This window comes from Ranitomeya variabilis, chromosome 4 (genome assembly GCF_051348905.1).
Source record: "Ranitomeya variabilis isolate aRanVar5 chromosome 4, aRanVar5.hap1, whole genome shotgun sequence".
Classification (NCBI taxonomy): Eukaryota; Metazoa; Chordata; class Amphibia; order Anura; family Dendrobatidae; genus Ranitomeya; species Ranitomeya variabilis.
In genome coordinates this window covers 125,163,872-125,189,433 of record NC_135235.1, presented here as the reverse complement: position 1 = coordinate 125,189,433, position 25,562 = coordinate 125,163,872, and the positions used below count along the sequence as shown (strand labels likewise).

The 25,562-nt window shown below is 46.6% G+C and overlaps 1 protein-coding gene across 6 annotated transcripts in view; it reads left to right on the top strand.

Annotated features, from left to right (window-relative positions):
* The window catches only part of NOLC1 (nucleolar and coiled-body phosphoprotein 1), a 125,963-nt gene that overhangs the window by 85,877 nt on the left and 14,524 nt on the right, over positions 1-25,562 (top strand). For 3 of the 6 annotated variants that reach the window (XM_077259207.1, XM_077259212.1, XM_077259208.1), the window contains 5 exons: positions 139-168; positions 7,536-7,691; positions 8,868-9,077; positions 13,657-13,827; positions 14,227-14,388. In XM_077259207.1, the coding sequence (XP_077115322.1) occupies positions 139-168; positions 7,536-7,691; positions 8,868-9,077; positions 13,657-13,827; positions 14,227-14,388 (729 nt within the window). The remainder of the gene's footprint in view (positions 1-138; positions 169-7,535; positions 7,692-8,867; positions 9,078-13,656; positions 13,828-14,226; positions 14,389-25,562) is intronic. The other 3 variants (XM_077259209.1, XM_077259210.1, XM_077259213.1) reach the window with 1 other exon arrangement.

The window sequence follows — 25,562 nt, the reverse complement described above, 5'->3', positions numbered from 1 at the left end:
CCATTGATTATAATGTATATATTAGCTGTGAGTATATGAGTATATATGATTATAGAGGAGTATACATGCAAGTGAGATCTACATGATATATTTCTATCACAACGGTATATTGGATTAATCTACTTTCTATTTTGATAGATCTGTCATTTCTGAACTCAGTGATACTCAGTGAGTATTTTTTATTTTTTTTTTAAATGGATTTTTTTTTTATTTCTTTTTTTATTAAAAACATTTCTTTTTCACTTGAATAGTCTCCTTATGAGACTTAAAGCTGTGATCATTCGATCGCCTGTGCTACACACAGTAGGGCTTGAGCCCTGCTATGAGTAGCATAAATCGTGATCTCCTATGAATGCTGTCCATCGGCACCCCGTGATCGTGTGACAGGGGCACTGATGCGTGGGTGTGACACACTTCTGCACTGTTCGTGTTAAATCTCTGACAGCAGCACTTAACAGCTGCTGATCCACCCGCAGCTGTTAGAAGCCTATGACCGCTGATAAGATCAACTGTTCTGTGCAGGGAAAGATGCGGGTTCAGCGCAGGAACCCACATAAAATGCAGAGACACGACCTTGGGCTTATCGATACTTCTAAGGCTGAGCATCGATCTATTACTACAGTAAAATATAGACCTGTTATCTTCTGTTATATTTGTCTCTATTACATATATCCATGTTGGAGCAGGTTTGGGTGTATGAAGAGGGATCTTTAACTTAGCCGCTCCACATAAGGCATAAGACATGTATCGTCAGTGTTACATAGCTTGCACCCGCCTCTAACAGCAGCAATGGGAGCTAGTTCCGGTTATTGCTTGTTAACCCCTTAAATAACACTGTTTCTTCATTGGGTGACACAGGTAACCATGGGTGTATGCTGCTGTCGCTAGGAGGCTAACAAGGGCAACCCCTTAAATAACACTGTATTTAAGTTATGGGGCTTAAATACACCTGCATTGCCATCTTGGTACTTTTTCCTGGGAGATTTAGTGCACACTATGTATTGTAATAAAAAGTCATGACTCTTGGAAGAAGAAAAGGAAAAAAGTGGTTGAAACGAAAATTGGTTGTGACGTTAAGTGGATAGAGACAGTAATATTAAACCCTTCCCCAAATATGACATACTAGTACATCATAGGTCAGACCTGTTCTTTGATGCTGGCTCAAGAGTTGAGCCCGCATCTTTGTCAGCTGATGATGGCAGTTATTCAGCGATTGGCAGCATTTAGAGTAGAGCTCCGCCTGTGGCTGTTAACCTGTTGAATGCCCTTATCAATTTGACGCCAGCATTTATTGCATGCAAACTAACCAGAGGGCCAACTGCCTATTTGCCTGATTGTGGGATGATAACCAGGGGCCTACTAAAGGTTTGAAGTGAAGGACAGCATCCAATCCAGGTGAAGACAACAAACACTTTATCGTGCCATAAGTGCGACGTTTCAACCTCAGGGGGTCTTTATCAAGCATACATGACAATCGACATGACGGCCTTAAATAGGAAGTGGATGACCACCACTAATTAGGTCCGCCTACGAAATTTACATACATCATGTTAGGTGATCATAACAACAGTAGAAAAATATATGAACAGTGAAACATATACAGTTAAAAACTTATCACAGTGACACTGAAAACTCCCATTTGTGGACAATACTCTTTTGATCATATTAGTAGACACATGTGAAAACTTGGAACGTAAACAAACAACATTGCCTGTCACATCTGAACCTATCAGAACGCTCCTAGGGGCCATTATGCACGCGAGCTGCCTATAGCTAAGCTTGTATCACATCTCTCATAATCCACCAATCTGTACCTGTGATGGAAATCCAATCAGGGACACCAAAACATAACCAGCGTTGTGTAGTGGAGCCAATCCTGGCTCTATACCTGCATCAAACGAACCACCTCCCAGGCTAATCACATGATCCTTTATCCATTACCTCAGAGGCTCACCTGGCTCCCCGCATAAACACAGGTCCCAAACCTATTGCGCATGCCCACCAGCTCCATGACAACGCATTATGCGAAGAAACAAGCAGCGCCGTCACGGACAGCCGAAAGGCGTTCCGACAATTCATCAGCCCCATATAGAAGAGCCAATCCAAGCTCCATATCCGCATCCATCAAGACGCCACCCAGTTTATTCACATGACCGGCCATCCGTAGCGTCAAAGGTTAACCTGGTTCGCCGCATGAGGAGAATGTCCCAAAACCAGTGCGCATGCTCGCCGGCTCCATGGCAACGCGTCACATGAATAAACATGCAGCGCCTCCACGGACAGCCGAAAAGGTTTAGGGTGATTGATGGCGTGCCTCCTCTTCGTGCTTTCCCGACCAGCTGCCTTCTGTGCACTAATGCTCGGGATGAGTGCACTCCCCCTCCCCCGGAGTGGGCTGTTGCAATGTCTCAATCAGTCTCCGACCTCACTAAAGTGTCTCAGTCCATGGTTCAGGTACTAGAACATACTCCACTGCTGACTACTGCCACCAGTTCCACGAACGCTTTTCATAGCGATTCGCTCGCACCTGTCCAAGACCCTCACAGTGGTAGACTTGAGAAAAGAGCCAGAAAGCGTTTTCTGTCTAGTTCTTCATCTACTTCTCCGGATCCAACTGCGTCAGCCGGAATACCGCTCTTTACCCGTTCCCACTCTTTGCAGGTGGACGTCGGGTCAGATGTATCCTCAGTCGGATTCTGACTCAGGTCAGACTTGCGCAACGCAGTATGGTTGACAGCCTTATCTCAGCCATTATTCAAACGCTTGAGCTTAAGGAGGAAGAGGCAGCTTCTCAGGACATCTCCGTTTCTTTCAAACGGATGAAGCGTCCTTCTAGAGTTTTTCCCATTCATAAGGAATTTGATAACACTACGTCTAGACATTGGGAAAACCCTGGTAAACGTTTTCCAGGGAGGAAACGTTTAGACATTTTATACCCGTTTGCTGCAGACCTTGTTAGCAAATGGTCCGAATCTCCTAAGGTAGATCCACCTGTGTCTAGATTATCCTCCCAGACAGTGCTGTCCATTCCTGACGCGGAATTGAGGCTCTAACCAAATCAGCTTTTGAAGCTTCTGGTACCTCTCTCTGCCCCAATTTCGCCTCTACCTGGGTGGCGAAAGCGGTGTCGGCCTGGGCCAAAATCCTGCGCAGAGGCATTGTAGCTTCGGCCCCCGCACAGGAGCTAGCGGATTTAGCTGATCAGATTTCACTGGCTGGAAAGTACCTTCTGAATGCTTCTCTGGATGTGGCTGCTTGCTCTGCAAGGGCAAACAGCAATATTGTTGCCATTCGCCGTGTCCTCTGGCTGAAGGCGTGGAACGCTGATCCCCCTTACAGGTCTGCCTTTACAGGCATCCAGGCTCTTTGGAGTGCAGCTAGACCAAATGATCTCGGACGCCACGGGTGGTAAGAGCACTTCTGTTCCGCAATCTAAGCCTAGGTGTCCCTTCAATAGAAAGGGACCCCATTCCTTTCGCTCCTTCGCCTCCTCAGGTGGTGCCTCTCAGCATGACCTGTCTTCCACTTAAAGGGACCGAAGGAAGCCTTCTATCAGGCCTACCCCTCACTGGAGAGCTAAAGGCCGCTCCTCCAAATCTTCCAGTTCTCGCGACCACAGATTTTCTTCAAAATGACGGGTCACCCCCACCTGGAAATCTTTCCAGGGTGGGAGGCAGGCTTCTCCTGTTCACAGAGCCTTGGTTATCGGTGGTCGACGACGCCTGGGTCAGGGAGATTGTCGCATCAGGTTACAAAATAGACTTTTCGTCGCCCCCAGGAAGACGTTCCCACCCGCCCAAACAGCCCTCCCATGTCCCAGGGCTTTTTGAGGCAGTCGATTCCCTTCTCGCCTCAAGGGTAATCGTCCCAGTACCTTCCAACCAGCGGTTTTCCGGTTTTTACTCAAATCTATTTGTAGTTCCGAAAAAAGACGGCTCTCCGCCCGATTTTGGACCTCAAACGGGTGAACCGCCACCTCCGGATTCGGCACTTCAAGATGGAGTCCTTGCGCTCGGTGATCGCCTCCATGGAACCAGGAGAATGTCTGTGCTTTGTGGACATTCGGGATGCGTATCTGCACATTCCGATTTGTGTTCAGCATCAGAGGTTCCTTCGTTTCGCGATCCAGGACCAACATTTCCAATTCACGGCTCTTCCTTTCTGCTTGGCGTCCGCCCCCAGAGTCTTTACGAAGGTAATGGCGGCGGTCATGGCCATCCTTCGGTCGAAGGGGATTACGAGAATCCCCTATCTCGTAGGGTCCATCTCGCCGCGACTGTGGTCAGTTTGCAGATCATTCTGGGCACGTTAACCCGCCTCGGTTGGATAATCAACGAACAAAAGTCCACCTTGATTCCGACCCAGCGTCTAGAATTCCTGGGCATGGAATTCGTCACCATTCAGGCTCAGGTCTTCCTCCCAAGGGAGGAATTCCTCTCTCTTCGGAGGGCATCAAAGTCCTAAAGCGTCCTACCGCTCTACCTCTACGGCTCGGCATGAGGGTTCTGGGCAAGATGGTCGCTTCCATGGAAGCGGTCCCTTATGCTCAGTTCCACTCTCGCCCTCTCCAGCTGGCCCTTCTGTCAGTTTAGGACAGGAATCCACTCTCCTTTGACCGCCCAGTTCGCCTCCCTCTCGATGTGAGACAGTCTCACTTGGTGGACGCTATCCACTTCCATTCTGCGCGGGAGATAGTTTCTCCCCCTCCGCTGGCATTTCATCACCACCGATGCCAGTCTCCAGGGGTGGGGTGCGTTTTTTCTCCACCTCACAGCCCACGGGCGCTGGACCGCTCAAGAGGCACGCCTCCCAATCAATCTCTTGGAAATCAGGGCTATTTTTCTAGCCCTCCTCCGCTGGCAGCCCCTCCTCTCATGGAAACTGGTCTGCATTCAGTCGGACAACGCCACAGCTGTAGCTTACATAAACCATCAGGGAGGGACTCGCAGCAAGCAAGTCATGACGGAGGTGGCAAAGATTCTCCGGTGGACGGAGAACCAAGTTCCCTCCATATCAGCTGTCCACATCCCAGGGATGGACAATTGGGAAGCCGACTTTCTCAGCCGTCGGACTCATGTCAGGTGAGTGGGCTCTTCTCCCCGCTGTCTTCGACCAGATTTGCCAAAGGTGGGGCTTGATGGACGTCGACGTAATGGCCTCCCAAGCAAACCACAAGGTTCCCCAGTATTTATCCAGATCCCGGGATCCGAGGGCCGTCGGCTGCGAAGCTCTCGTGATCTCGAGGGCCCAGTTTCAGATATCTTACCTGTTCCCTCCTCTTGCCTTGCTTCCAAGGGTCGTAAAGAAGATAAAGTCAGAGGGGGTTCCCGTTCTTTTAGTAGCTCCAGATTGGCCCCGCAAGGCCTGGTATGCGGAGCTAGTGAACATGTTATCGGACGTACCTTGGAGGCTCCCAGACCGTCCGGATCTTCTATCTCAGAGTCCCCTCTTCCACCCGAGTTCTCGGTCTCTGAATCTAATGGTATGGCCGTTGAAGCCGCGATTCTGAAGGACGCAGGTTTTTCTCAACGTGTCATACAAAACATAAGAGCTAGGAAACCGACATCTTCCTGTATCTACCATAGATGTTGGAAGGCCTTTTTCCGATGGTGTGACGTCAACGGTCTATCCCTATGGTTTTTACCCCTCCTTCGCTTCTCGGTTTTCTTCAGTCGGGTCTCCGACTCCGAGATTCGAACCTCTCCCTGAGCACTTTAAAGGGTCAGGTTTCTGCCTTGTCAATTCTCTTTCAAAAAGACCTTGCTTCTCTCCCGCAGGTGAGAACCTTCCTTCGGGGGTTGCTCATGTTGCACCTCCTTACCATCCTCCAGTAGCTCCTTGGGACCCCAACCTTGTGCTCTGCGCCCTCTAGTGTACGCCTTTTGAACCGATTCGGGACATCTCTTTTTCGCTTCTTTCCTGGAAAGTTGCTTTTTTGGTCGCCATCACCTCGATCTGGAGTGTTTCCGAGTTGGCAGCGTTGTCCTGTCGTTCTCCCTTTCTGGTCCTTTATCATGACAAAGTTGTCCTTCGGCCTGTCCCTTTTCTGCCAAAGGTCGTTTCGGCTTTTCACATCAATGAAGACATCGTCCTTTCTTCTTTGTGCCCTTCCCCAGTTCATCCTTTGGAGAAATCTGTCCACAATTTGGATGTGGTCAGGGCTATCCAAGTCTACGTTGCCAGAACTGCTCATTTTCGTCAGTCCGACCCTCTGTTTGTCGTCTCGGAAGGTCGTCAGAAGGGGCTCCCCGCCTCTAAGTCCACAATTGCTCGGTGGATCCGTTCGGCGGTCCTGGAGGCATACCGTTTTCAAGACAAACAGCCTACCCCGGGGGTGAGGGCTCACTCTACTCGGGCTGTGGGAGCTTCTTGGGCAGTTCGTCACCAAGCTACGGCCTCTCAGGTTTTCAAGGCCGCAACTTGGTCGTCCATCCACACCTTTGTGAAATTCTACAAGGTGCACACTCAGGCTTCTGCGGATGCGAGCCTGGGTAGGAAGATACTGCAGGCGGCGGTTTCGCACCGGCCGACCTAGTTCTCTTTTCTTATTATCCCGCCCTAGGGACTGCTTTTGGACGTCCTATGTTTACCTGTGTCCTCCAATGAAGCGAGAAAGAAAGAGGGATTTTTGGTTCTTACCGTAAAATCTTTCTTGGAGCCTTCATTGGGGGACACAGCACCCTCCCTTTATGTTGTACCGTATTGGCCAACGTGCCATTGTTGTGGGTTGGTACATAGGTTGAGTTGTTTATACTTGTTCCTACTACTGTTTTTGCACCAACTGAATTGCCTGGTGCTTGTCGGAGGGTGTATACTGCCGGGGATGAGTTACTTTTCTTTATTTGCATAGTGTCAGCCTCCTAGCGACAGCAGCATACACCCTTGGTTACCTGTGTCCCCCAATGAAGGCTCCAAGAAAGAGATTTTACGGTAAGAACCAAAAATCCCTCTTTTTAACCCAAATGGCATCAATAAAAATGTCACGTCAGGGTGCAAAAAACAAGCCCACCTCCAAAAATTCAAACAAAATGTTATGGATCTGGAAAAATAGAAAGTCAAAATGTTTTCTTTTTAAACAAATTTCTGTATTCAGTGTCCATGCTTGGTATCTCTTATTGTACTGACCTTTGTAATCTTATTGCAAGTTCGTTTTTACAATATAAAGATCAGTGTAAAAACAAAAAACTATTGTTGAATTGCGTTTTTATTTTTCTTAATTTTGCTGCACCTAGAAATTTTTTTTCTTCTCTCAGTATATCACTTGATAAAATGGATTTTGTTATTCAAAAGTACAACTCATCCCGCCTGAAAAACAATCTCTCATATGGCTATATCGACAGAAATATTAAAAAAAAGTTAGGGCTCTTGGAAGAAGGGGAGGAAAAAAGCTCAAAGCAAATTACCATGTCAGGAGTGACATACAGTATTATTGGTTGAAAATTCTGTCATTTAATTTAGTTGCAGGTTGTTAATCACACCACTTGGAGGACTTAGTGTCATCTTATATCTAATAAAAACTGATTAATTTCCATTAGATTCAAGTGATGAAGATGAAAAAAATGTGTCCAAACCAGCACCAAAAAATATTGCAGGCAAGGTTTCCACCCCCGCAGCACAGAAAAGTACACCTGTAACGAGTGCTGTAAAGCCCCCTCAGAACAAAAAAGACTCCAGTTCCTCTGACAGTTCTGGTGAGTGTTTCCTTTTTTTTTTATAGTAACATCATTTCAATGGTAGGGATATTTAGCATTTTATGTAAGTGTTACAACAAAAATGACATTTAGTGCATGAGCCATATGCTTTTATTCTTGCAGAATTCCTTTAACTTCTATTATCCAGCACAGATTTAACTCCTTCACGACATGCGCCGTACATGTACGGCGCATGTCATGTCCCTCCCTTTGATGTGGGTTCCGGTGCTGAGCCCGCATCGTTCCCGGCCACTAATCCTGCCTATCGCCGCCCATATCACATGACTGCGGGTCACCGATGGGTTGGCATGACAACCCGGGGCCTACAAGAGACCCCTGTGGTTGTCATTGCCGGACTGTTATGAGCGCCGCCCAGCTGTCTCATAGCAAGTGAGCATTTCTGCTACACACAGGCAATCTGATCATCGCCTGTATGCAGCAGAGGCCATCGGACTATCGCAGCTTCTAGTCTTCCATGGAGAATATTTAAGCAAGTGAAAAGTAAAAAAAATAAATAAATAAAAACATTTTGAATATAAAAAAAATATAGAAGTTCAAATCCCCCCCCCCCCCATTCACCTCATTCAAAATAAAACAATTAAAATAAAAAATGCACATATTTGGTTTCACTGCATTCAGAATTAACTGATCTATCAATATATAAAAATAATTAATCCAGGGAACCTGTCAGCTGACATACATGCTGCCCAATCTATGGGCATCGTGTATCCGCTCCTGGCTTTGCTATCACAGCCATGTCTGGTTTACTCTGAGACACTGCGGCATTCCAAAGGAAAACCTACATTTTAATTATCGCCAGGGACCGATCCACGCGGGTGTCTAGTCGTAAAGGCAGGTTCCCGGCGGCTTTCCTATACCCCCCCCCCCCCCCGCTGACAGTGACTATGTCTCTACCTATGTGCGCTTATAGGCAGAGACTGGTCAGTGAGTGTCATCGGGTGGGGAAAAGCCGCCGGGGACCCACATGCGCTGCAGTGATTAAAAGTGTGTTTTTCTTACATACAATAAAACATACATGCTGTGGTCGCAGTCAGAGGCTGAGGCATGCTGCTCACAGTTTGAGCAGCATATATCAGCTGATAGGTTCCCTTTAATAATATCCTATAACATCTGTAGCTGTGGCTATATAGTCAGTAAAATGACTCCTATTAACAGACTCAAGCGATGAAGACAAGAAGGCACCTGCAAAGCCAGCTGCAAAAGTGACCCCTGCAAAGCCAGCTGCAAAAGTGACCCCTGCAAAGCCAGCTGCAAAAGTGACCCCTGCAAAGCCAGCTGCAAAAGTGACCCCTGCAAAGCCAGCTGCAAAAGTGACCCCTGCAAAGCCAGCTGCAGCCAAAAAGGAGTCCAGTTCTGACAGCTCAGGTGAGTAGCCTGTTTTGGGCATGTCTAACATACTGTACATGGCAATGCACTGCAGTAGTACTGAGCAGATAGAGATGTACATAGCTGTACAGCACCATGGAATCAATGGTGCTATATATAAACTAGCTGAAGAGCCCGGCGTTGCCTGGGCATAGTAAATATCTGTGGTTAGTTATAGCACCTCACTTCTCTTATTTTCCCATCACGCCTCTCATTTTCCCCATCACATCTTTCATTTTCCCCCTCACATCTCTCATTTTCTCCCTCACACCTCTCATTTTCCCCCTCACTCCTCTTATTTTCCCCCTCACTCCTCTCATTCCCCCCTAACACTTGTCATTTCGACCTCACATCTGTCACTTTCCGATCACTTCACTATTTTCCCTCACTCCTCTCATTTTGCACTCACACCTCTTCATTTTCACCTCACACCTCTCATTTTCACCTCAGTATATACATGTTTGTCATCTCCCTTATATATAGTATACACCTGTATGTCATCTCCTGTATATAGTATATACCTGTATGTCATCTCCCCTGTATATAGTATATACCTGCTGTGTCATCTCCCCTGTATATAGTATATACCTGTATGTCATCTCCTCCTATATATAGTATATACCTGTATGTAATCTCCTGTATATAGTATATACCTGTGTCATCTCACCTATATATAGTATATATCTGTGTCATCTACTCCTGTATATAGTATATACCTGTATGTCATCTCCTCCTATACATAGCATATACCTGTATGTCATCTCCTCCTCTATATAGTATATACCTGTGTCATCTCCTCCTGTATATAGTATATACCTGTATGTCATCTCCTCCTGTATGTAGTATGTACCTGTATGTCATCTCCTCCTCTATATAGTGTATACCTGTGTGTCATCTCTCCTGTATATAGTATATACCTGTGTGTCATCTCCCCTGTAAATAGTATATACCTGTGTGTCATCTCCTCCTGTATATAGTATATATCTGTATGTCATCTCCTCCTGTATTAGCCCTCGTTCACACCTTATTTGGTCAGTATTTTTGTCTGCTTATTAATCAGATTTTTGTTTTTGAAGGATAATTCCAGACTTGTGTGTGTTTTAGGGCGAGTTTCGTGTGTCAAGTTGTGTGTGTTGAGTTGCGTGTGGCGACATGCATGTAGGGACTTTTGTGAGATGAGTTTTGTGTGGCGACATGCGTGTAGCAACTTTTTGTTAGTGTAGCAAGTTGTGTGCAGCAAGTTTTGCGCATGGCGAGTTTTGCGCGTGGCGAGTTTTATGTGTGGTGCCTTTTGAGTATGTGCAAGTTTTGTGTGAGGCAACTTTTGCATGTGTTGCCACTTTTGTGCATGTGGCAATTTTTCCGCGTGTGCAAGTTTTGCGTGTGGCGAGTTTTCCATGAGGTGAGTTTTGCACGTGTGGCGAGTTTTGCATGTGGAGAGTTTTGCGCGTGGCGAGTTTTGAGCGGCGACTTTTGTGTTTCTACTTTTATGTGGCGAGGTTGGTGTATGTGTGGTGAAATGTGCGCTGAGGGTGGTATATGTGTTTGAGCACGTGGTAGTGTGTGGCGCATTTTGTGTGTGTGTTCATATCCCCGTGATGGTGTTTTGATTATCCCATGTCGGGGCCCCACCTTAGCAACTGTACAGTATATACTCTTTGGCGCCATCGCTGTCATTCTTTAACTCCCCCTTGTTCACATCTGGCAGCTGTTAATTTGCCTCCAACACTTTTCCTTTCATTTTTTCCCCATTATGTAGATAGGGGCAAAATTGTTTGGTGAATTGGAAAGCGCGGGGTTAAAATTTCACCTCACAACATAGCCTATGACGCTCTCGGGGCCCAGACGTGTGACTGTGCAAAATTTTGTGGCTGTAGCTGCGACGGTTCTAATGCCAATCCCGGACATACACACATACACACATTCAGCTTTATATATTAGATAATGATAATAAATAATATCTTCATACGTGTAGCTTCCAGCGGCACACACGAGGTTTTTGTCTGATTTGTACCAGACCATTGAAAAAACTAAAAAGTTTTCATGAAGTCCGAGGCATATTGAGATACAGCAAGTATAAAATGGAGCCATAATGCAGTCGTGACTCGGGGTTTTCCCACCACTGATTTTTCTTTTGCTGTAGTGGGTAATATTATCCACAAATCTGCAAGGTTATGCGCACTGTGGATTGACATTTTTAAGCCTCCTGCAATAAAATCTGGGCAATTTTTTCCCCTCCACTGACATTCTACTGTATTTGTTTTAGAACATTATCTACATTAACATAAGTAATGGTGAAATGGTGAACAAAAGAGGATTCTACCATTGTGTTTTTTTTTTGTTTATACGGTACTCATTGCCACTTAAAAGTGACCTGACAACATAATTTCCCAGGTCAGCACAATAATAGCATGCAGTTTGTTTTTTTTTGTGTGTAGGGGTATTCTGAAGTTTGGAAGTCACCTCTAGCCACAGAATAGGGGATAACTTCCAGATTACTAGGGGTTTGACCACTGAGGCCCGCCCCCATCTCGAGAGCCAGTGCTCTGAAGAGCCCCATGTGAATAGAGCGGTGGTCCATTCACTCCATTCATTCTGGGACTGTTGAAGATAGGGCCCTGGTTGCCTGTGCTGGTTTACTGCATGCTCCGACCTTAGGGAAATTCAGTGCCCTGTTAAAGGACTGGAAAGGCATTCAGAATAGTACTGGCCGACTGCTAAGGCTACTTTCACACTAGCGTTTTTTGCAATACGTCGCAATGCGTCGTTTTGGCGAAAAACGCATCCTGCAAAAATGCTTGCAGGATGCGTTTTTTCCCCATTGACTAACATTACCGACGCATTTGCGACGCATTGCCACACGTCGCAACCGTCGTGCGACGGTTGCGCCGTGTTGTGGCGGACCGTCGGCTGCAAAAATCGTTACATGTAACGTTTTTTGCTGCCGACGGACCGCCATTTCCGACCGCGCATGCGCCCCCACCTCCCCGCACCTCACAATGGGGCAGCGGATGCGTGGAAAATCAGCATCCGCTGCACCCGTTGTGCGGCGCAAACAACGCTAGCGTCGGTACGTCGGCCCGATGCTCTGCGACGGGCCGAGTACGACGCTAGTGTGAAAGAAGCCTTAGTGTATACTGCCCCTCAATGAGAGATCAGCAAGTTAGGCCTCTTTCACACTTCAGTCTTTTGGCGTCAGTCTGAAACCGCCATTTTCCTCAAATAGCGGATCCGCCATATTTTTTTTGGGCGGATCCGCTATTGTCCCATAGACATGCATTAGCGACGGATTGTGGCAATGGTCGTCCGTTCCATCGCCATGCAACGGATCCGTTCGAAATTTGGCGGACGTTGTCTAGACATTGTGCTTGAAAAAGGTCCTCGGACCGAAACGTTGCCGCAGGAGGCAGAATAAAGTGTATTGCTGTCTATCACTTCCTGGTGTGGCGCTGTCCTCTTTCAATCTTTATCGTTGTCTAGACATTGACGGACATTATAACGTTTTTTGTCTGCGCCGAAATGGCGGTTCGCGACGGATCCGTCGCGTCCGCCATTCCATAGAATGGCCGCCTATGGGCGACGGATCCGTCGCGACCGTCATTTCGGCGGATCCGTCGCCCCAATCCGCTTTTTCAATTGCGCATGCTCCAAAATGTAGATACTTTTCCCAGACAACCCCCAAGTAACTGATCCGTCACAAAAACGGATCCGTTAGAACCGTTTTCTCAACAATTGTGACGGATCCGTCGATCCGTCACTATGTCGGAGCTGACTGACACCAAACAACTGAAGTGTGAAAGAAGCCTTAGTGAGCAGAGGCAATTGGGAACGGAGTGCTAAAAAGAACCTGTCAGAGTGATAACATGTCCGACGGCCACTGAGCACATAACTACAGAAGCCCTTGGACTTTGAATAAAAAGACAAACTTTCAAAATCCGCAATAAAGCCCGCTCCAGTATCGGCATGTGTGGGCTCCAAACACTGTCACCCAAACATGTGATGTATGCATAGTGTCACACTTTGGGAAGGGTTTAAAATATGGGTATGGTTTATAGAATGTTTTTTTCACTTTTCGCAGGCTATTCTGTACTGCCATGTAATTTGGAGCAGAGATGGTGCAAGTTTAGGAGTTCTGCCTACATAATCACTTGTGGGCGCCATTTGTACTATGCAGACTAATTAGCTGTGGTGAAAGATGTCTGCTGGCTGCAGTTTAACACCTGATATTCCACTCTAAATGATGATTATGGCATCTAAGCGTTGTTACAAAGTACTCCTTGTATAGCAATTGTAGGATGCCAACCAGATACATACAGGTTTGCCTTGTATGTGATGGGAATAGGCACTGCAACTTCTATCATGTAACATAGATTTAATAGTAATGCTCATCTTTCACCTGTCAAGTCTGATGTGCTGTCATGGCCGTGTTGTGAACTTGGCGTACAAAGGAGCTATTCTATTGCTACCCTTTGTGTATTGCAGTAGCACTTGGATTAATAGCTATGCTTATAGAAACATCAAAATGGAGATTATATACCAGTATAGGTTGTATATTACATTGATCATCCTTTATAAACAGACTCAAGTGATGAAGAAGAAGAAAAGGCACCAGTGAAGTCTGCTGCAAAGCCTGCTGCAAAAACTCCACCTGCAAAAGCTGCTGCAAAAGTGATCCCTGGAAAAACTGCTGCAAAATTGACTCCAGCAAAAGCTGCGGCAGCCAAAAAGGCCTCCAGCTCTGACAGCTCAGGTGGGTGGTTGTATTTGTTTGTTGCCAGTCTTAAAGAGGATGTTTCTGCATGTCAAACTTTCATTTGTCCTTATAATAAGCAGCCATGAGCGGGTCATTTCTGAAAACTGTTGTACTATGACCGATTACTCAGTGCGGGCATAGAAGTTATATTATACAGCCAACAATTTATTTTATTGGCCCAGAATGGTGATGTGTTCTCTTTCGGCTATTTAACGCCTTAGATGCTGCTGGCAGTCTCGACTACGGCACCTACTTTTTTTGCAGAAGCAGGAGGCTCCCCGTAATGCAATTTGGTTTGCTGCTATGTCATAAACATCCATAGTTAAGCCTATAAGGTTGGAATAACAAAATGGAGGTTACAGACTCCTGATTGGCCGTGTGTTAATGTATATACAGATTCAAGTGATGAAGAAGATCAGAAAGCGCCAGTGAAGGCCGCTGCCAAAACTCCAACTGCAAAGGCTGCTGGGAAAGTAACCCCTGCAAAGCCCGCTGCAAAAACTCCAGCTGCCAAAGCTGCAGCAGCCAAGAAGGATTCAAGCTCTTACGACAGCTCAGGTGAGATTCCTGTAATATCCCTACAGCAGATTATAGAATTGTAATTCTTTTTAAAGGGAACCTGACACTTAATTTTTCACTATTAAATTGGCCCCAGTGTGGTGTTAGTGATGCAATATGCCTCACTCACACATTGTTTACGGCCCGTTTTGCTTGAAATCATCTCCAAGACAACATTTTCTATGGTTATATTCTACCTTGTTTTCCAGTCATAGGGGGTGGGTTACAGTCACGGTTTCATCATCTTATACACACTTTGATTGTTCTACAAGTACTGGCCCAACATCACAGGAATCTTCTCTGCACCCCGCACTTGCGCAGTGACAAGCAGCTCTCAGGCATGCGCACTCATTTACTGCATGCACATGCTCCGGAGCCGCTGCGAGTTACTGGCTTTCTGACGTTGCAATTGAATGATGCAAATGTTGTACATGTGCTTTCTCACCGCCACTCGGATACCACTGCAGTAAATGTGGCTGAATCTGCTCACATGTCTCATGTCACCCCTCCTTCCCCTTCTCTGTGTCTGCAAAAGGATAAGGAAGGATGATTTTGTTGATGAATGCAAAACAATACTGAGATGTGGACAGTGTAACCAAGGACGGCTGTCAGTGCTGTTTCTGTAAGTTGGTGCTGCTTGCTATATCATGTACTGGGATTAGATCCAAGGAGTGTATCACGTGCTGTGATTAATACCAGCGTGTGTTACACTCCACATAGCTAGATACAGGGCTCAGTGTAGTGTATCAAATGATGAAGTTAGATACACATTTCTGAGATGTATCACACATGATGGGATTAGATATACAATTCAGGGGCGTATCATGCATTATGGGTTAAGATACACGAGGTTTGGCTGCATCACACGTGATAGGATTAGATACACTGGTCTAGGGCATGTCACGCATGATGGGATTAGATACAAGGGTGTGATCTACATATTGAGATGCTATAGATGACTTGAGGCACATGACCGCTTCTGCACAATGATACATCTGTATATTACCTTGAAAAATATCTTGCATCTTAAAAGATATTGACGATATAGGCACATTTTTGTAAAATTTTCATATTTTGTACTCAAATTTATTTTAGTCATTTTCATTAACCCCTTTCTGTCATTGGACGTACTATTCCATCATGTGGGGTGGGCCCTAATTCCCAAGGACGGAATAGTACGTCCAGCGCGATCGGCCGCGCTCATGGGGGGAGCGCGGCCGATCGCGGCCGGGTGTCAGCTGCCTATCGCAGATGACATCTGGCGCTATGTGCCAGGAGATGTCACGGACCGCCCCCGGCACATTAACCCCCGGCACACCGCGATCAAACATGATCGCGGTGTGCCGGCGGTATAGGGAAGCATCGCGCAGGGAGGGGGCTCCCTGCGGGCTTCCCTGAGACCCCCCCAGCAACGCGATGTGATCGCGTTGCTACGAGGGTCTCCTACCTCCTTCCTCGCTGCAGGTCCCGGATCCAAGATGGCCGCGGCATCCGGGTCCTGCAGGGAGGGAGGTGGCTTACCGAGTGCCTGCTCAGAGCAGGCGCTTGGTAAGCCTGCAGTGCTCTAAGTCAGATCGGTGATCTAACAGAGTGCTGTGCAAACTGTCAGATCACTGATCTGTGATGTTCCCCCCTGGGACAAAGTAAAAAAGTTTTTAAAAAAAATTTCCACATGTGTAAAAAAAAAAATAAATAAATAAAATCCTAAATAAAGAAAAAGAAAAAAATATTATTCCCATAAATACATTTCTTTATCTAAATAAAAAAAAAAAACCATAAAAGTACACATATTTAGTATCGCCGCGTCCGTAACGACCCAACCTATAAAACTGTCCCACTAGTTAACCCCTTCAGTAAATCCACCGTAAGAAAAAAAAAAAAAAAAAACGAGGCAAAAAACAACTCTTTATTATCATACCGCCGAATAAAAAGTGGAATAAAACGCGATCAAAAAGACAGATATAAATAACCATGGTACCGCTGAAAGCGTCATTTTGTCCCGCAAAAAAAGAGCCGCCATACAGCATCATCAGCAAAAAAATAAAAAAGTTATAGTCCTCAGAATAAAGCGATGCCAAAATAATTATTTTTTCTATAAAATAGTTTTTGTCGTATAAAAGCGCCAAAACATAAAAAAATCTTATAAATGAGATATCGCTGTAATCGTACTGACCCGAAGAATAAAACTGCTTTATCAATTTTACCAAACGCGGAACGGTATAAACGCCTCCCCCAAAAGAAATTCATGAATAGCTGGTTTTTGGTCATTCTGCCTCACAAAAATCGGAATAAAAAGCGATCAAAAAATTTCACGTGCCCGAAAATGTTACCAATAAAAACGTCAACTCGTCCCGTAAAAAACAAGACCTCACATGACTCTGTGGTCTCAAATATGGAAAAATTATAGCTCTCAAAATGTGGTAACGCAAAAAATATTTTTTGCAATAAAAAGCGTCTTTCAGTGTGTGACGGCTGACAATCATAAAAATCCGCTAAAAAAAACGCTTTATAAGTAAATCAAACCCCCCTTCATCACCCCCTTAGTTAGGGAAAAATTAAAAAAACGTATTTATTTCCATTTTCCCATTAGGGTTAGGGTTAGGGCTAGGGTTAGGGTTGGGGCTAGGGTTAGGATTAGGGTTAGGGCTAGGGTTAGGGCAAGGGTTAGGGCTAGGGTTAGGGTTGGGGCTAGGGTTAAGGCTACAGTTAGGGTTGAGGCTAAAGTTAGGGTTGGGGCTAAAGTTAGGGTTAGGGTTTGGATTACATTTACGGTTGGGAATAGGGTTGGGATTAGGGTTAGGGGTGTGTCTGGGTTAGAGGTGTGGTTAGGGTTACCGTTGGGATTAGGGTTAGGGATGTGTTTGCATTAGGGTTTCAGTTATAATTGGGGGGTTTCAACTGTTTAGGCACATCAGGGGCTCTCCAAACGCGACATGGCGTCCGATCTCAATTCCAGCCAATTCTGCGTTGAAAAAGTAAAACAGTGCTCCTTCCCTTCCGAGCTCTCCCGTGTGCCCTCACAGGGGTTTACCCCAACATATGGGGTATCAGCGTACTCAGGACAAATTGGACAACAACTTTTGGGGTCCAAGTTCTCCTGTTACCCTTGGGAAAATATAAAACTGGGGGCTAAAAAATAATTTTTGTGGGAAAAAAAGGAGTTTTTATTTTTACGGCTCTGCGTTATAAACTGTAAACTGTAGTGAAACACTTGGGGGCTCAAAGTTCTCACAACACATCTAGATAAGTTCCTTGGGGGGTCTAGTTTCCAATATGGGGTCACTTGTGGGGGGTTTCTACTGTTTAGGTACATTAGGGGCTCTGCAAACGCAATGTGACGCCTGCAGACCAATCCATCTAAGTCTGCATTCAAAATGATGCTCCTTCCCTTCCGAGCTCTGCCAAGCGCTCAAACGGTGGTCCCCCCCCACATATCAGGTATCAGCGTACTCAGGACAAATTGCACAACAATTTTTGGGGTCCAATTTCTTCTCTTACCCTTAGGAAAATAAAAAATTGGGGGCGAAAAGATAATTTTTGTGCAAATAAATGATTTTTTTATTTTTACGGTTCTGCATTATAAACTTCTGTGAAGCACTTGGTGGGTCAAAGTGCTCACCACACCTCTAGATAAGTTCCTTAGGGGGTCTACTTTCCAAAATGGTGTCACTTGTGGGGGGGGGGTTTCAATGTTTAGGCACATCAGGGGCTCTCCAAACGCAACATGGCGTCCCATCTCAATTCCTGTCAATTTTGCATTGAAAAGTCAAACGGCGCTCCTTCCCTTCCGAGCTCTGCCATACGCCCAAACAGTGGTTTACCCCCACATATGAGGTATCGGCGTACTCAGGACAAATTGTACAACAACTTTTGGGGTCCATTTTCTCCTGTTACCCTTGGTAAAATAAAACAAATTGGAGCTGAAGTAAATTTTTTGTGAAAAAAAGTTAAATGTTCATTTTTATTTAAACATTCCAAAAATTCCTGTGAAACACCTGAAGGGTTAATAAACTTCTTGAATGTGGTTTTCAGCACCTTAAGGGGTGCAGTTTTTAGAATGGTGTCATACTTGGGTATTTTCTATCATATAGACCCCTCAAAATGACTTCAAATGAGATGTGGTCCCTAAAAAAAAAATGGTGTTGTAAAAATGAGAAATTGCTGGTCAACTTTTAACCCTTATAACTCCCTAACAAAAATTTTGGTTCCAAAATTGTGCTGATGTAAAGTAGACATGTGGGAAATGTTACTTTTCTCCTTCGCCTCATTGGGGGACACAGACCATGGTGTATGCTGCTGCCACCAGGAGGCTGACACTAAGTATTACAAAGAAAGTTAGCTCCTCCCCTGCAGTATACACCCCTCTGCTGGCTCCCAGCTAACCAGTTCTTGCTTAGTGTCCGTAGGAGGCACACGGACTGGTCTGCTATTCAGACCCAAAGAATCTTTTTACTTTTACCTTTTACCGGACGAAGGGGGCGACGGAATCTTTCATGTTCCGATCTCCCCCGAACCAACAACAGGCGAGCACGGGAGTTTCACCTCTCCGTATCCTCTCCTGCGACGTGGGAAGCCACTGCCTGAGCTGATTCTAGGGGCGACGGCCCTTTCATGGCACCGATCTCCCCCTCCCTTATCAGACGAGCACTGGAGTGTCACCTTCAGTATCCTCTTCTGCAGCCAGGCCTATTGCCGGACATCAGCCCTGACCACCAGGTTTTACCCTCGGCTGTTCAGAGGCACAATCCAATGTGGCGTCCGAGCAGCCCCCACTGCACCACCACTATTAAGAGCGGATGGTACAAGGAGGCGGACGGTTCCTCTCCTCCTCCCTAACAAACGGATGATGGATTGAGGTTTATCCCTGCACCGTCCACGCTGCACAGAACAGCTCTGAAACCCACATCCGCGGCGGCTCCATGCCGGGACGCGCAACGATGGTGAGTGGATCCATCTTCAGAGGGATATCCATAAAGGCGCAGGCAGCCTTAGCCACTTTCCTGTGGCCCACCTCTCTGAGGTAACGCTCTGGCCGGCTGCAAAAATTTAGCCCCTGGCTTCGGCCGATGTGTAGGCCGCATCCCGGAAGTCTCCTGAAACGCCCCGCTGGTGTCGCCCACCTGCTACAGAAATTTAGGCCCCGGCTTGGGCCTATTCAGCATCGTGTCCGTCGCTCCGCCCCCCGAGTTGGCGCTTCTCGCTCTCTGCGAGATTTTATCTACCCTGCAGCTCACAGTGGCCATCTTGGTTCACCCGGCCGGCTCACACTGAGGCAACGGTTTTTAGCATTAAGGGGGCACAGCCACTCTACATCAAGGCATTAAACGCGCAAGTATTCTCCCTTCTTAAAGGCACATGTAGTATTGTCTGGTTTTAAAGGCGCATGTCCAGTATTGTCTGTTCTTAAAGGCGCAGGTCCAGTATTGTCTGGTCTTAAAGGCGCATGACCAGTATTCTCTGTTCTTAAAGGCGCATGTCCAGTATTCTCTGTTCTTAAAGGCGCATGTCCAGTATTGTCTGGTCTTAAAGGCGCATGTCCAGTATTGTCTGGTCTTAAAGGCGCATGTCCCGTATTGTCTGTTCTTAAAGGCGCATGTCCAGTATTGTCTGTTCTTAAAGGCGCATGTCCTGTTTTGGCTGGTCTTAAAGTCGCATGTCCCGTATTGTCTGTTCTTAAAGGCGCATGTCCAGTATTCTCTGTTCTTAAAGGCGCATGTCCAGTATTGGCTGGTGGTAAAGGCGCAGGTCCAATATTGTCTGTTCTTAAGGGCGCATGTCCAGTATTGTCTGGTCTTAAAGGAGCATGTCCAGTATTGTCTGGTCTTAAAGGCGCATGTCTAGTATTGTCTGGTCTTAAAGGCACGTGACCAGTTTTCCCTGGTCTTAAAGGCGCATGGCCAGCATACCCTGGTCTTACGCACATGGCCAGTATGCCCTGGTCTTAAAGGCGCATGACCAGTATTCCTGGTCTTAAAGGCACGTGACCAGTATGCCCTGGTCGTAAAGGCGCATGACCAGTATTCCTGGTCTTAAAGGCACGTGACCAGTATCCCCTGGTCTTAAAGGCGCATGACCAGTACTTCTTGGTCTTAAGGGCACATGTCCAGTATTACCTGGTCTTTAAAGGCACATGACCAGTATGTCCTGGTCTTAAAGGCACGTGACCAGTATGCCCTGGTCTTAAAGGCACATGACCAGTAGGCCCTGGTCTTAGGCACTTGGCCAGTATGCCCTGGTCTTAAAGGCACATGACCAGTATTCCTGGTCTTAAAGGCACGTGACCAGTATGCCCTGGTCTTAAAGGCGCATGACCAGTATTCCTGGTCTTAAAGGCACGTGACCAGTTTTCCCTGGTCTTAAAGGCGCATGGCCAGCATACTCTGGTCTTACGCACATGGCCAGTATGCCCTGGTCTTAAAGGCGCATGACCAGTATTCCTGGTCTTAAAGGCACGTAACCAGTATCCCCTGGTCTTAAAGACGCATGACCAGTACTTCTTGGTCTTAAGGGCACATGTCCAGTATTACCTGGTCTTAAAGGCACATGACCAGTATGTCCTGGTCTTAAAGGCACGTGACCAGTATGCCCTGGTCTTAAAGGCACATGACCAGTAGGCCCTGGTCTTAGGCACTTGGCCAGTATGCCCTGGTCTTAAAGGCACATGACCAGTACGACCTGGTTTTTAAAGGCACATGACCAGTATGCCCTGGTCTTAAGGGCACATGACCAGTATGACCTGGTTTTAAACACACATGACCAGTATGCCCTGGTCTTAAAGGCACGTGACCAATATGCCCTGGACTTAAAGGCACATGACCAGTATGCCCTGGTCTTAAAGGCACGTGTTCAATATGCCCTGGACTTAAAGACACATAACCAGTATGCCCTGGTCTTCAAAGCATATGACAAGTATGTCCTGGTTCTTAAAGGCACATGACCAGCATGCCCTCCTCCTAAAGGCACAAGACCAGTATACCCTGGTCTTAAAGACGCACGACCAGTATTCCCTAGTCTTAAAGGCGCATGACCAGTATTTACTGGTCTTAAGGGCACATCATCAATCCGAAGCTGGTCACCCTAACTGAGCTCAGGAGCCTTCGCCACTCATCCCCTAACCGCAACCCATGGTTTTCTCAGACCAAGAGATTGAATCCCTCTGTGAACCCTCTGTGGCTCGGAGTGCTCGCAGGACCGAGATACATGGTCCCTCTCCTACATGGGAGCGTCCGCTAGCAGGGGCCGCAAGTGTTCTAGAAAAACGTACAGGCGTCTGCAAAACGGAAGTTTTTCATTTCCTAATCTCTCCCCCATGATTTGTTGAGAACAACGCTGAATATGGATCGCAGATTGCCTTGGATTGCAAGAGCTTCAGAAAAGGAGGGACTCTCCTATTTATACCATCAACAAATCGACGAGCAATTCACTGGACAGAAGCCGCTAAGTAGGTTGCCATACCTGGTCTGATTTTTATGGGCGACGGGTCCTTTTAAGGGCACCGATTCCCCCCACATCTTCAACAGACGAACACATGCAGTGTCGCCTCCATGTATCCTCTTCTGCATCCAGGCCTTATGCCAAACAACCTGCCCTGTCCACCCGGGGACCTCAACTCTGGGGATGTACAGAGGCACACATCTTTGGCGTCCGAGCACCCCCCTTTGTATCAATTTAGGGGATGATGCAAGAAAGCGGACGATTCCTCTCCAATTCCCTGTTAACAGAATGGTGGATCGAAGGTTCCTAATTTTCTACTCTGCACGAAGATGGCAAGAGGCCTGCTGGTTGCAGCCCCGCATTCTGCCACTTGGCAGTCTAACCGGGTGGAATTTCTTGTGGTATACCTACCAGTATCCCTGCCCGATGTATCATCAATTAAAAAACCACAGACGGTCAGATAGCAAATCTGGTTCGTTCCGTCTTGTGGCTTCGGGTTCAGCGCTCTACCCTTCTTTAGCGCCACATGATGTTGCTTGACCAATAGTCTCCTGGTCAGAGACCTTATCTACTTCAATTCAAATCAAATCTTCTGAGCGGGAGACTAACAAGGGATCGTATTTTTTCTACAGACCCATCCAGCAGTAGAAGCATTGTCCTGGACAGTCTAGATCTAAGAGATCTTGGTTTCACGAAGGAGAAAATGAAAAGTATGTTCATTCCTGGACCTCAAACCATTCTAACAATCTTTGACAAAGCCCTCCTTTTTCAGAGGCAGTTCCTCCGCTCAGCCATTCAAAAAAAAAAAAAAAAGTGGAGTTTTCTGGCATCCATCGACATTCGGTTTTCTTACCCTCACATGCCTACTTTTTTCCCCTCTACAATTATCTCTTCTCCTTTCCATTCGCGAACAGCATTTTCAAGTCACGACCTCGCCCTTCAGCCTGGCTACCGCACCACAGTGGTCGCAACGCTCATAGCAGTTGTCATGTGCTTCTTGCACCCTAGAAACATGGTCGTCCTGCCCTACTCGGTCGACTTTCTAGCCGCTCTACAAGGACTACGCTAAGTCGTCTATATCACTTGCAATACCCTCTCACTTGGGTAGCATCTAAACTTAGACAAGTTTTTTCCTCATTCCCAGCCCAGCAGATCCTCTTTGACGATGATCCTGCACAAGAGGGATGGTAATTCTCTCTCTCGAGTCAAGGTCGTGGCCCTTCAACACGGAGCTTGTGCACTTGATCACTCATTCCCTCGGTTCATTCAATTAGCTAGGAGGGTTCTGAGCAATAAGACGAAAACGGAAGTAGTTTTCTTTTGCTCCGCTCGTTTTCAGCAAGTCAATCAGGCTTTCAAAAGGTAGTCTCTAAGCTCCTTCCTCATCCAGAGCCTTCTTCTGGTCCAATGGTTATTAGGGATACCAATGCCCGTCTTCTTCTCCCGATCATTTCTCTGGGGATCCGAACAGTACGGCTAATCCTACAGCAGGTCCACTGCCCTTAGGCGGGTCAACCATCCGTCTTCAATTTGGATAATGCCACGGCTGTGCCATACGTCAATCATCTCGCAGGTACCCACAGTCAAGCGCCATGGCCGAGGTACCTCGCACTCTCTGATGGGCCGAGATCTATCATTCGGTGATCTCAACAGTACATGTCCCTGGAGTAGAACACTGGGCGGCTGACATATTCAGCCGTCAGGGTTTTCTCCTCAAGTGAGTGGGAACTTCACTCGGAAGTCTTCCTTCACATCTGCCTTCACTGGAGTACTCCAGATGTAGGTCGGATGGCGTCCAAGCTGAACGCCTATGTACTCCAGTTCATGGTTTGGCTTCAAGATCCAAGTCCATCGCAGTGCATGCTCCGTTTCTTCCACGGTACCAATTTCCATAACTCCTCTTCCACTACGTCTTGAGATCTTTTTGGAAGCAGAAAAGGCCTCCAGTGATCCCAGGAGACCCGCACTGACCATGTCAGGTTTTCGCGCTTGCGGTACTAGTATTTCTCCGTCTTATTTCGTCAAAACTGGAAATATGGACCTTCTCGCAGGGAGCCTTCACCTGTAGTTCTTCCCTACCGCGTACCGTTAGATCTGGGGGACCTTAATGGTCCTGGGGATCTTACAGTAGACTCCTTTTTCAATCCAGAAAGACTTTACTATCAGGGAACGTCACTCCCCTTTTTTCTCTGCGTTCTTGTCATCCTGATGAGTCTTCAGAGCTTTTCAGTCTTTTTTCCTTATTACCATCAATGCATCGTTGCCCTCAAGCCATCCCCTTCCCTCGTTGCCAAGGTGGTTTTGTATTCCCACTGTTGCAGGGGCATCGTCCTCTCATCTCTTTCGGCTCCAGTCCACACAACGGAATGGGTTCTCCATAATCTGGAAGAAGTGAGTGCTCCAAGTGGGTACGTATCGAGGACGGCGTCCTTCCGACGGTTGGACACTTTGCTTGGGCTTCTCGATGGTAAGTAGGCTTCCCGACGGTCACAGGAAGGGTTTAGCCGTGTTCATCGGCCACGTTAGCCTGGTGGATTCTTTTCACCATCCAGGAGTCCTTCCGTGCTAGATGTCAGCCTATCTCCCTGTCTCAGGGCTCTAGGCACCAGGCGTCGGCAAGCACGACCGCAAGCTTGCGAATTCCTCCAGTCCGCATGCATTCTTGAAGCACTATAATTCACACACTTCCACAGATGTGAGTCTGGGCAGGCGGACTTTGCAGGCCGCCTTGGCGCACTTGTAAGTAGCGGTTACACGGCCTGATCTGATGTTGTCCTCACCCAGGGACTGCTTTGGGACGTCCCATGGTCTGTGTCCCCCAATGAGGCGAAGGAGAAATAGGGATTTTTGTGTACTCACCGTAAAATCCTTTTCTCCGAGCCATTCATTGGGGGACACAGCTCCCTCCCTATTATTAGTTGTATTTGTTTTTATCATTTGATATGTTATACTCTCATATATAATGTGACATGCTATACGCTTATATGTTGTTATTGATCTCCTACTGCTTTTGCACCGAACTGGTTAGCTGGGAGCCAGCAGAGGGGTGTATACTGCAGGGGAGGAGCTAACTTTCTTTGTAATACTTAGTGTCAGCCTCCTGGTGGCAGCAGCATACACCATGGTCTGTGTCCCCCAATGAATGGCTCGGAGAAAAGGATTTTACGGTGAGTACACAAAAATCCCTATATTAAGTATTTTGTGTGACATATCTCTGTGATTTAATTGCATAAAAGTTAAAAGTTGTAAAATTGCGAAATTTTCAAAATTTTCGCCAAATTTCCGTTTTTTTCACAAATAAACGCAGGTAATATCAAAGAAATTTTACCACTATCATGAAGTACAATATGTCACAAGAAAACAATGTCAGAATCACTGGGATCCGTTGAAGCGTTCCAGAGTTATAACCTCATAAAGGGACAGTGGTCAGAATTGTAAAAATTGGCCCGGTCCATAACGTGCAAACCACCCTTGGGGGTAAAGGGGTTAAAAATGTTGCACTGTTTACCTCGTGATGCATATTTTATTGCTGGCGGCAGGATAGTTTCATATGAGATTTTGGGCAGGGGTGTACATTGAAATCATGGAGCCCCATCACCCCCATTGCCCCCCCCCCCCCCAAAAAAAAAAAAAAAAAGAAAAAAACTGTCGAGGTCGCAGAAAAGTATGTCTCACAACTCTGCAGCCCTTACAAACTCATTTTCCTATTACGGAAGCCCCTAGATTCCCCTTTCCGGGAG